General features: G+C 37.2%; 1 protein-coding gene and 1 long non-coding RNA gene across 2 annotated transcripts in view; both read left to right on the forward strand.

The window, feature by feature from the left end:
- Positions 1-3,355: 3,355 nt before the first annotated feature.
- LOC125140031 lies at positions 3,356-5,955 on the forward strand. The gene is made up of 2 exons (XR_007139238.1): positions 3,356-3,755; positions 3,953-5,955. It is a non-coding gene; the product is annotated as an uncharacterized LOC125140031 (long non-coding RNA).
- A 754-nt stretch (positions 5,956-6,709) lies between these two features.
- The window catches only part of cs (citrate synthase), a 28,373-nt gene continuing 22,697 nt past the window's right edge, over positions 6,710-12,385 (forward strand). Inside the window, exon 1 of the mRNA XM_027144899.2 lies at positions 6,710-6,902. Coding sequence (XP_027000700.1) covers positions 6,852-6,902 — 51 coding nt within the window. The 5' untranslated portion in view covers positions 6,710-6,851. The remainder of the gene's footprint in view (positions 6,903-12,385) is intronic.

The raw sequence follows: 12,385 nt of genomic DNA on the forward strand, positions 1-12,385 counted from the left end.
TTACCCGCTAGCCAATGAAAATTGAGCGTCCAAACGTCAGTTCAATGACGTAACACCAAAAGGCAGAATCTCAGAAACTGCATTAGACCTTCTATCCTTCCTAATAAATCAATAAAAAAATAATTATAATAATAATTATTATTTATATATATTTACATATAAGGGGTAGTAATAATAATTATTCAATTCAATTTTCAATTCAGTTTATTTGTATAACGCTTTTAATAATTCCCATTGTCTCAAAGCAGCTACACAAGTATAGAAACGAAAGAAAGAAAGAAAGAAAGAAAGAAAGAAAGAAAGAAAGAAAGAAATGAATACATACATTTAAAGTTTAAAATGCATTTTAAAATATTTATTTATAATTTTGAATCCAATATATGAATACAATATATCTCTAACATCTCTCCCTAATGAGCAAGCCGGAAGTGACGGCAGCAAGGAAAAAGTCCCTGAGATGATAAGAGGAAGAAATTTTGAGAGGAACCAGAAGAGAACCCATCCTCATTTCGGTGACACTCGACAGTAAATAATGTAAATAATGTCCTTTGTACAACAGTTTATAACAGTTTGTGCAACCGAGAGCTCCTGAGGAGCTAATGGGTCAGCACAAACTGCGAGTTCAGCACAGACCTGATTGCTGATAAAGACCAGACCATACAGCTGACTGACACAACATTAGTCCAAAGAAGGCATGACAGTCTCCGGGCAGCTCCATCCACCCCAATCCCATGAGACACTGGCTGACCATGCAAATCAATCCCTGACACGGTGAACACCAAGTGATGAGACTCCAACCAGGGGTAGAACATCAGGAGCTCCATAAGAACAGATGATCAGGCTAGGAACTCGGAACTCAGAGTTTGGGAGTGGCATATATAGCTCAACAGAGAGAAAGGGAAAAAAATGTTAGATATGATTGTAATCAGGTGATGGACAATGTAAATTATGTGCAAAGTGCAGGCAGGGACCCTGGCAATACTAGCTATGACAGCATAACTAAAAGGCTAGGGCCAGAAGGTGACACAAACATGAAGGCTTCCTGGGATTTAAAGCATCCCACCACTCCACAGTCTGCAAACCTGAGGGACTAGCAAGGGTGGTAAGCCAACAGCATCCAGACATCCCAGTGCAGCAAACAATCTATGCCCATGAACCATCCAGATCTGCTCCTTTACCTGAGAAAAGCTATTCATAAAAAGCTAGACTAAACAAATGTGTTTTTAGCCTGGACTTAAACACTGAGACTGTGTCTGAGTCCCGAACACAAATTGGAAGTCTGTTCCATAACTGTGGGGTTCTGTAAGAAAAAGCTCTGCCCCCTGCTGTAGCCTTTTGTACTTGAGGTACTACCAAATAGCCTGCACCTTTTGATCAAAGAAAGCATGACAGATCATAAAAAAAACAAAGGATCTCTCAGGTACTATGCCGCAAGACCATTAAGTGTTTATAGGTTAGTAATAGTATTTTATAATCAATGCAAAACTTGACTGGGAGCCTATGCAATGAGGATAAGATAGATGTTCATATCTTCTGGTTTTAGTTAGGACTCTAGCTGCTGCATACTGGACTAACTGGAGCTAACTGGACCAACCTAGAGGTAACAAATGCATGAAGTAGTGTTTCTGCATCTTGTAATGACATCATAATTCTTATCTTAGCAATGTTTCTGAGATGAAAGAAGGCTACGCTTGTGGTATTATTTATGTGAGCTTCAAATGAAAGACCGGTATCAATAATCACACCGAGGTCTTTTACTGTTGCACATGATGTAATAGAAAGACCATCCATAACTTTTTAATCAGAAAGCTTACTTCTGGCTCCCTGTGGACCTAGTAAAAGGACTTCTGTGTTGTCAAAGTTAAGCAGGAGGAAGTTAGTAAGCATCGACTGTCTGATGTCCTTCACACAACCTTCAGTCTTATTAAGCTGGTGACTCACATCTGACAGATAAAACATATAGCTGCGTGTCATTAGCATAACAGTGGAAACCAATACCATAAGTTTCCTGAACTTTCTTGAAAGCGTGAAAGTGTAGATTAAATATAAGTGCAATGAAATGTATTCAGTTGAAATTATTAGTGAAATTGCACACACATAAAAGCTCATTTTATTTCCACCAATAATTTGTCAATTAAGCATTTATTATAATCCTATCCAGAATAAATGCTTAATTGACAAATTATTGGTGGAAATAAAATGAGCTTTTAAGTGTTATGAAAGAAATATATGCAAATTGCAGAAATAAAGAGAAAATACTGTAGGTCTTCTGCTCTTCTCAAAACCCTGCAAAAGCTAATTTGTGTTAACCATATCATATTACATGTAGTAAAAATGCATATATTCCATTAGGCATTGTTACATAATAATACTAATGTCTCTATTTTTCATTGTTTATCTCTTCCTCTATCGTTCTTATTTTCCCTGAGTGATGCCACTATGCTTGCTGCCAATACAGTCTCCTGCTAAGGCGTACTAGTCTACAACTCGCTGCTTTATTTACTGTATTTACTGTCGTTGTCTTGTTATTGTTCCTGTTACCCATAACCTTTTTGCTATTGTTTGTTATTTGTACCATTCGGTTTCATTCTGTTCAAAATGATACAGAATCCATTTAGCTGTAATTGAAGGTCTTTCTTGGTTTATTCCAAAATCTTATTTGTCTGTTGTCTTGCATATTCAAAAATCTAGTCCTTTCAGCTGAATTGAACCTTTCTGGTTTTGGCTTCAGAAGGTCTCACGTACACTAGTAAGTTCTGTATAAAGCAGAGGAAGAATAACATCTTGCTTGAAGTGTTCCTCTGGTGTGAAGTGAGCCTTCTCTTTCCCTCATAAAGAAAAATGCATGTTGTTCTCTGTTGTCTTGCAATAGTTAAGGTCATGTCTATCTGCATCTTTTCAGCAATTCCTCCTCAAATCTGTTTGAGCTGATGAGAGTCCACCATCTCTGTACTCTTGGAGAACATTTTTGCATTGTCTGTTTCCTGTTTAAGAACATCAGTTCACATTTTAGGACTCTGCAGAAGTTTACTTGTGCGATTAATCTGATAAAAGTACATTGTACCAGATCACAATGCAGAGAACAACTTGCCAGGATGTCAGGACTTTTTCTCAGTGGGTAAACACGCTACTGACCATTACTTGGCATATTATTTGTTTAAATTATTTACCATTATTTTTTAATTATTAGCTTTTGACTAATACATTCGCGACATAATGTATTGTGTAATATATGTGTAAACAAGTTGTAGAGCGTCAAGCAGTATGTAGAATTATCAAAAAAGCTTGCGACACTTCCGGTTTCGATGGCGTCACGTCCGGGCCGGTGGCCATCTTGGATTTTCACTGCCTAGGCTTCATCCATTTTAAGCAACCATGCAGTATACAAGCACGCTGCCAACACGTTTTTTGCTAGATGGCCTTCTCATTTTGCCTTTGTTTCTGGCCCTGTGCTATGACATTTCTACCTGCTCTACAATGGGCAGTCTGTTATAACAAACTGTGCCTCCCCTGTTTTAAGACTCTTAATTTGAAATATGGTCTGTGACTTGTATTTGGGTCCTCGTCTGCTATTCCTCACAGTATACCATATATATCTATACACTAGATGTCGCCTTGAGGTCCTAGAAATGCGGTTTCTTTATACGGTGCTCTTGTACTTTAAATGCATGGACGATGCCGGACTTCTGTGCTGCGTTTGGTTGTTCATACGAAAGAAATCTAAAAACCAGACAGCAAGGGATTACAATACACAAGTGAGAATGTGTTTTATGATATTGAATGGTAGGAATTTATATTTCTGCTTACCAGACGTAGTAACGGAGTGCAAAGACTCCGTTACTGTAGTTAAGTAGACATTTCACGTATCTGTACTTTACTTCCCTATTTAAATTTGTCAACTTTCACGTTTGCTTTTACTACATTTCCTAGATAAAAATGTATATTTTTACAGTGATGCCTCGAGATACGAGTGCTTTGAGATACGAGCTGTGATTCGACCAAATTTTTGTCTTCATATACAAGCAGATTTTTGAGATCCGAGCTGCCGCCGAAACAAAGATCACCAACAACCACGTGTCCTCTGTTTCCCGCGTCTCACTCGGTTAAAGCCGCCTTTCCATTGCACATGACAAACGACTGTCGATAAAACGGAAGTCATTCATTTCCTATGGAGAGTCGCAAAGGCGTTGTGTGAGGTGCCGACCATCTGCGGATCCGTTAAAAAAATTTAACTTGTGCGACTACACCGCATCTGATATGCCGACCGGAAAGGTTTTTATTAAAACGACCGGCAGATATTAGTGAGGAAAGAGTGAAAAAGTTTTGTGAAAAATTTCAACTTTTCTGTATGGTTAATATGTATAAAGTAATGTGAAGAAGAGTACCAATTGTTTTGAGAATGGGAATTTGTTTCCCAGTACTTAGACAGCTCTCCATAGAAGGTACTGATTTTTGTTATAAAAAAAATTGCAAACAGAGTTGTAAAAAATCTTCTTTCACATGTATTTTACCCAAATACTATTAAAAGAGGATATGTGTTGAAAGATTTTGAGACGTTAGAAGTTAAAATTAGGACCATGCATCTATTTTCTCCTCTTCCTCCGACGGCTAAGGAAGTTAACTTTAAAATTTTAAATGAGATTTATCCCACAAATGAGTTTTTAAGATTAAAATTCAATTTTGAACTGAATAATTGTGTATTTTGTGAAACTAATATTGAAAGTTTAGACCATACTTTCTCTCTTTGGGAATTGGTGCAAACCTTTTCAAGAGATGTATGGAACTGGTTACAATCTACAGAGATTATACTTCCACCCCTTACAGTGCAGCTAATCAAGTTTTTTTTTTTTTTGAAGAACAAATATTTAAATTTTGTTATTAACTCTTTGATTTGTATGGCAAAGATTTTCATCCATAAATGTAGGTGGTTTAAATCAAAGCACAACTTCAATCAGTGGTTAAATAAGTTAAAATAAATGTAAAAATCCCTTATTTGATTTCACACTTTGAGTAATACAAGTTAATTTGAATAAGCCTCCCTTTGTTACTTTTTTCTTTATTTTTTTCTCGATTTGTCTTTAATTATTGGTATGCCCAACCAAAGATGTACATTTGTTTATATTTTGAAATAAGACTGTATGCCTATATTGTTTGCACATTTGATACAGGATATAAAACTAAAAAAACACTCTAACATAGTGTATCGCAAAGTTGATCTCCATTTGACTTCTCCAGGCTGCTGCAGCTCTGGAACAGACGTCTCAAAATAGACAGATAGCCTTTCAGTCACTTTACTGAGGTTTGCGAAAACATTATTATTGTTGCTCATTGTTAAGGCCACAAACTCACTTAACCTGTCTAAAATTACATGGCTTTTCAGAGGTGATCAGTAGACAAGGAACGGTTTTCGGACTGTTGTGCAGTCATAATGTCCTCAACAACTTCACCAATCACATCCATCATAAACATAAACAGAGTCGAATTTCACATGTGTTCTCTCCTGTTTGCTGACCGCGAGGCGCTTGTGGATGACGTAGCTTCCACATACAGCGCCCCATAATATAATTCCACCCCAACATTGATTGACACGTTTACGTGCATCGTTTGAAACGCAAATGCAAAGGGATTTGAGATTATAGTTGAGTTTCTGCAGGATCCGTATGTGACCCCAGAGGATGTGAAATAGCAAAGGGGGGGGGGGGGGGGATTTGTGATTAAAATATGGCAGGGTCATAACTCGAAATACATAGGAGATTCAGCTGCAGATGGACTTTGCTTTTCCATTTTAAATTTGGCATAGATTGTGCGTTCGCGTAAATGCAAACGGTTTGCGTTTGAAATTATTTCACGTTACTTGTTTCAACGAAAAGCTGAAAACGCAATTGCTCCACAGCTGTCTGTTTGCTCACTTACATATTGGGTGATCTGTCACCAAAGATGCCTTGTTCTAACTCAGCATGTCTAAATGTTAATTCAGGAAATGAAACCAGAAATTCTGACCTATAACTCAAACCCAAATGTCTTTATTGTATGGCAAAAACAAATGCATTGGAATTGCAAATCAAATACTTTCGAAGGAAACTTTAAATTTTTGTTAAATGGAATCAAGGTCGAGTTTTTGATAGTCATATAGCTGGTGCATAAGGTTTCAGTAAGGATTCACTAATTTTATAATTCGATCATCAAAATGAATTTTTTCCCTTAGAAATTAAAAGATATTCTTAGAGCAAAAAAGGAAAAGTTCTGTCTGAATTGGACGCGTTACAGCTTGCACAGCACGCTGAGGTAGTATCCTGACAAATCAACAAGCTAAATTCTAGTTTAAAAAGTCAATTTGTATGGGCTTACCTATGTACAAAAAATATATAATTTCGAAAATTTTGCTATATGGCACATTTTTATCACTTTTTTTTACCAGGCACATCCCGGAACACCTTTATAATGGCCAAATAGGCTTCACTGAATCGAACCAATCGTATAAAAGAATGCACTCGTCGACAGCCAATGAAATGCACTAATATATGTGTTTGGCGAATACGGGTGTTTCCTGTATACCAAGCCCAATCCAATTCAAAATGCGGTTAAATATTAGATGGCTCAACACTTCCTACTTCAATGCACTACACTTGTAATGCACAAGTAATGGCTTCCGCGCACTAGTTAGTGCACTACATACTGTATATGGTTCCATTTGGTATTCAACTTACGACTTGCTTTTGAGACCGAGTGCCTTTTTCAACCTTCACACTAAACTGTAGGGGCACCTTCAAACAGTTCCGCGGCGCACCGGCAGTGCATTGATCAGAATCAGAATCAGAATCAGAATATTTATATATTAGAATACAATCATTATGTCCCTTCTGACTATTAGTAGGTTGGCCCATAGGGTCCTTTGTTCAAAGGTAAGAATGATTCATTTTGTCCGATTTCTACCTAATAAGCTAACAAGCTAGCTCAATTTAGCTGATTATTTCATTTTATGAATGTTAATAGTGCGTCTCCGTAATTCTGGACATAAGTTTGTATACGGGATGCACATTAGAGTTTTAGATGAGTGCTGTTCTATGCTGTTCAAACACCATTTCGGGCAGATGTAATTAGCTAACGCTAGCTTTTAAAGTTCAATGTGGCACATACGCTGCTGATCCGAGAGCGAACTGTAGCTACACCGTAAGCTAACTATGGCTTCCATATCACGTAAACGGCTGGTATCTATTGGTTTTACAGCTGTTTTACGCATACATGGTTTTAGTACATGTCGGTTCGTGTTATTGATAACGGGTAACAATTGACAACTTGCCTTTTCACGATATCAATACTTTAGCTATTTTCAGTGCTAATCTAGCTATTAAAGGTGGATGACTAGCTGCTGTGACGAGAGAGAGCAAGATGGTCGTGTACTAGCTAAGCAAAATAAACTGCCCGGCTATCATAGCTAAGCAAAATAAACTGTCGTCGCTATTTTGTTGCTGTTTTTTCCCTTGTTTATCATTATTAGCACATGGCTAACTGACGTGACCACCTTTATTTCGCCCTGACCAGTTTATTGCTGACTAGTTGCCACCTTATAGTATTGCAGGTTTTCTCTTACAGACCACCTCGATACCATATTTTAATAGCAATATGTAACGCGATACTAGTGCATAGAAATTATGCCCGGCTGTTCTGGTTTGGCCTGTACTAGTGGATAATTAACACGTTTGCAAGATTGATGTTTTATTATACCTGTAGTAATCGGCTTTAATACTTAGTACAGACCTGAGCAATCAAACAGCTTGGATGACTGTGACCTTTGGTTCAATATCACCCATCTTAAACACACTGTAATCCTTACGCCTTCTTTTTAGACTACCGCTGGTAGTAAAACATAAAAGGTCATCGGATTGGGGACCCGGTGAATATCTCTAATTGCTCTGCTTTAGCTTAAATCTTTCTGACCGACAGAGGAGATAGAAATGCCAGCCTTGCCTTGGATGTTCACTGGGGCATCTGAGGGATATGCATAGAATCTCTCTGTTCGCACCTTTCATGCATTTCTGCTCAATGTGTTATAATTCATGTGCACATCGTATTTTTGGTACTCCTGATGCTTCATTGCAGTATTTTGATCCCTGGAGGAACGGCTCTTAATTTGGACAAAACCCCGGCTCACTGTGTACAAAAGAAACCGAAGTCAGAGGTCATTGGGAGCTTGGGTATTCTTATTGTTCTCAACTTTAGTTTACACTTCCTAGTTACTCTACTGTAAATGATTTCTAAGGTCTTATTTCTACTTGTGTTACATGTGTGTCAAGATCATAGGCGTAAATCCCGGGGGGGGGAATAAAAAATTTTGTCTGACACAAAAAAATTTTAAAAAAAATATCGCACTCTCTATTGTGAAAAATATATGTATGTATACCTAAATAATTGTGTAAGTAGAAAAAAAACAAATGCAAAAAATGCATTTAGAACTAGTTGAGTTCCCCTTCCTGACAATGGTTTGACCCACTGCCTGCTTTTTTTCTACCTACTCTGCACACGAGTCAGGTGTGTGTCTGCGGCTCAATTAATGTTGAACTCCATTAAGTAGGGTATTTTATTCACTTTAAATAAAGCGATTCTCATTAATGTAGTTGATGCAGACTCATTCATAAATTATTTGCGGCAAAAATGCTGATTTCCGATGTAATTTTCCATGAATCTGCTATATTAGCGATTAAAATCTTACTTATCTAGTTAACATTAGCTTGTTTACAATAGCCTGTTGCATAGTGCACTGCAACGAACACGCCAAAGCTGTTTTGTCGTTTTTATAAATAGAGCAGTTACTGTAAAGTGATTATTTAATAATTGATTTTGTTACAAAACATTACTTATTTTATATATTTTTTTCACAATAACAGTCATGTTTATATTTTATTGTATGTTGATGGCTTAACTGTAAATAACACAAACAATGCAATAAATAGTTTTGAAGAAAAATCTGCTTTCATTGAACCTGAGAAAAGCTTTGAAAATAAACATAATGATGCAGTCTGCATGCTACAATAATGATAAAAGCAAAGTTTTTCACTGTGGGGACATATCTTTATAAGTACAATTTGACTATATTATTTGTGTCCCCCCCCCCCCCCCCAATGAAATTTACGCCCATGGTCAAGATGCAGATAGTGGGTTTATGAATGTGTGAAGCACAGATTTGTTTACAACTTTGTACACAAACTTCCCATTAGTTAGCTGCATGATTGTTTCTCACTCATTAATATGGATATACTATAATGGCTTCATTTACAGAAAATCATGATCTTTTGAATATATGTGAATTGGCTGGAGCTGTCTTTGCATCAGCCAGAAAATCCTGCACAATGACCTTTTTTCTTCTACTAATTATTTAAATTTTTCAATTTCAATTTATTTGTATAGTGCATTTAACAATTCATTGTCTCAAAGCAGCTTTACAGAAGTATACAAACAAGAGAAAAATAAATGAATATTAAGAATAAAAATAAGAATAAAAATGAATACATATAAAGTATAAAATGAATTTTGTAAAATATTCATTTCAAAATTAAAACACTATATATCTGTCATTATCCATAATGAGCAAGCCAGAGGTGATGGCGGCAAGGGAAAAGCTCCCTGAGATGATATTAGGAAGAAACCTTTAGAGGAACCAGACTCAGAAGGGAACCCATCCTCATGTGGGTGACACTGGACAGTAAATAATGTAAATGTCATTTCTACAACAGTTTACCCATTAATTCCACTAATTCCTTCTGGTCAAAATCTTCAAATGATTGCACATGAAGACCAGACCATACTGACACAACATTGGTTTAAGGCATGAGAGTCTCCAGGAGGCTCCCTCCACAACTATCACACCAGGTGTCGAGACTCCAACCAGGGGTAGAACATCGGGATTGACGAAGGATCTCCAAAGAAGAGACGATCAGACTAGGAACACTGGGAGCTCGGGAATGGCATATTTAGAGAGAGAGAGGAGAAAATTGTTAGGTATATTGTTAGGACACTGTACATTATGTGAAAAGTAATTGATGTGAAAAATTTCTAACTACTAATCTTAGCTAAAGAGTGATTCAAGACCAATCTCAGATCATGTCTTCTATTTTTGGGTTTTTCTGTCAGGGCTCGCCACAACAAATCGTCTGCTTCCACCTAACTCTATCCTCGGCATCCTTTACTCTCGCACCATTTAACTTCATGTCCTTTTTTAACACACCCATATACATATTCACTTTGGCTTTCTTTTTGTCCTCTTACCTGGTAGCTCCATCTCCAACAACCTTCTACCAATATAGAGTTATATAAAGTTAGTCCTAGCCACATGAAGTGCATCTGTGCAAACAGTGCAAGACAAAAGACAGTGCAAGCTTCTTGTGGAGTGCCTGGCTGATTTAGCTTTTTCTCTGCACAAACTCACTCATAGTGCATGGTTTCATACTGAATGTAGATAAAAATATAATTTGAGTTAGTTTTTGAGTTATTTTTGTGTATGAATAAAGCTCTGACAATTAAACAATTTCAAAATAATAGAACGCATATTTTTGCACTTTTTGCGCACAAAAAGCACTTACAATTAAACTGTTTAAATCAAGAAAAATTTCCTTTCACCGCATCTTATGTTTTATTTATTGATTATATTATTTTTAATTGCTAACACATACTGATTAAAAACAAATATTGTTTTGATCAAACTGTTTTAATTCGACAGTATAATAGAACCACAGTTTACGAATTAAAATTTTTCAGAGAGTCTGTTCATCATGCGATTTGTTTGGATTGCAAAGCTTTTGCAATGATTTTTATTTCCAAAGTAATGGTCTCCTTCTTCTTTGCACTTTTTCAATCTTCTTCATTGGGGCCATTGTTACAAATATTGTTGTAGATCAGTCACTACCAGTGCAAAGTAATACCGTACGTACGCATACACACGTGAACATACTTTTAATGGTACTGTTAAGAGTGAACGACACTGCCTTTATGAAGGTTCAGTGCAGATTGAGGGTGACTAGTCGGTATACTGACCTGAGTTTTCTTTGTTTGAGATATGAAAACAAAAAAGAACCATTGCCCTTGTTATCGAAGTGCTATTTTTTTGTGAGCCGTTGAAGTCCAAACATGATGTTTGTACTGTGAATTTTTGTTCATCCTGAAGGACAAATTTTATGAAAAATGTTTCATTACCCAACAAAAGCAAATGTAAACCAGATTTCTCGTAAACTGAGGTTCTACTATATTTAACGAGCTTGCACTAGAACTATTACCGCTGTTTCTAATCTGCATTGTGAATGAGGAGTAACGCAGCACTCTTCATACAATAAACAATAAACACTGTAAGCATACATATAAATTATTCACACACAAGGCATCTTTGCATCTACAAATGCAAGTCACAGTGCTTAGGAATGCTTTAAAAAAGCGCAATACAGAACGCAAAAGGCTAAAGATGTGCCATGAAATTGCAATGTCTCACTTGCTACTGTAAATGAAGCTTGCCACGCTTGCCCTGCCTCTGGGGCCTTCTAATTCATCGATTATTCTGTAAGTGATATTTATGCGACGCATGAGGGTCTGCAACAGATGCAAGCTCAACATTCAAACACATTCATATATCGCATATATATAAAACAGATTCGGTGTGAATGACTAAGCATACAAGTATCGCACAAAAACGATTTTAATTATCGATTATTTTCTAGTTGATCGATTTGTTGTTTCAGCCCTAGTCTGGTCGTGAGTTCCTGAATGCTTCAGTACCTTTTTCCAGACGGCAGGCAGATGAAGTGTGTGTGTGCAGGGTGTGTGGGACATCCATGCTATTTGATGAATCTCCAATGATCATCTTAGCTGTCCTCACTATTAGCTGCAGGGTCTTGTTATCCGAGATGGTGCAATTCCTAAATCAGACAGTGATGCAGCTGTTCAGGATCCTTCTGTAAAATGTAGTCAGGATGGTGGAAGGGAGATGTGCTTTCCCCAGCCTTTGTAGGAATTAAAGATGCCGCTGGGCTTTCTTGGAGCTGGTATTGAGCAACCAGGTGTTGCTGGTGTTGAGTAACCAAGTTCTCTGCCAGATGAACACCAAGGAATTTGGTGCATTTTATGGTGTCTACGGAGGATCCATCGATGTTGTGGAGAGTGGTCGCTCTGTGCTCTTCTGAAATCAATAACCATCTCTTTTAGTTTTTATCAACATTCATTTTTATAATTTTATCAACATTGCTGTATGCTGACTCAGAGTACTTGCCGACGAGAATGGCCACGGACGTGTCATCTGCAACTTGATGATGTGATTCAAACTGTGCATTGCTACACAGTTAAGTTAGCAAAGTAAACAGCAGTGGGCTGAGCACACAGCCATGAGGGGCTCCAGTGCTCAGTA

The sequence above is a fragment of the Tachysurus fulvidraco genome, chromosome 23 (genome assembly GCF_022655615.1).
Source record: "Tachysurus fulvidraco isolate hzauxx_2018 chromosome 23, HZAU_PFXX_2.0, whole genome shotgun sequence".
Taxonomy (NCBI): Eukaryota; Metazoa; Chordata; class Actinopteri; order Siluriformes; family Bagridae; genus Tachysurus; species Tachysurus fulvidraco.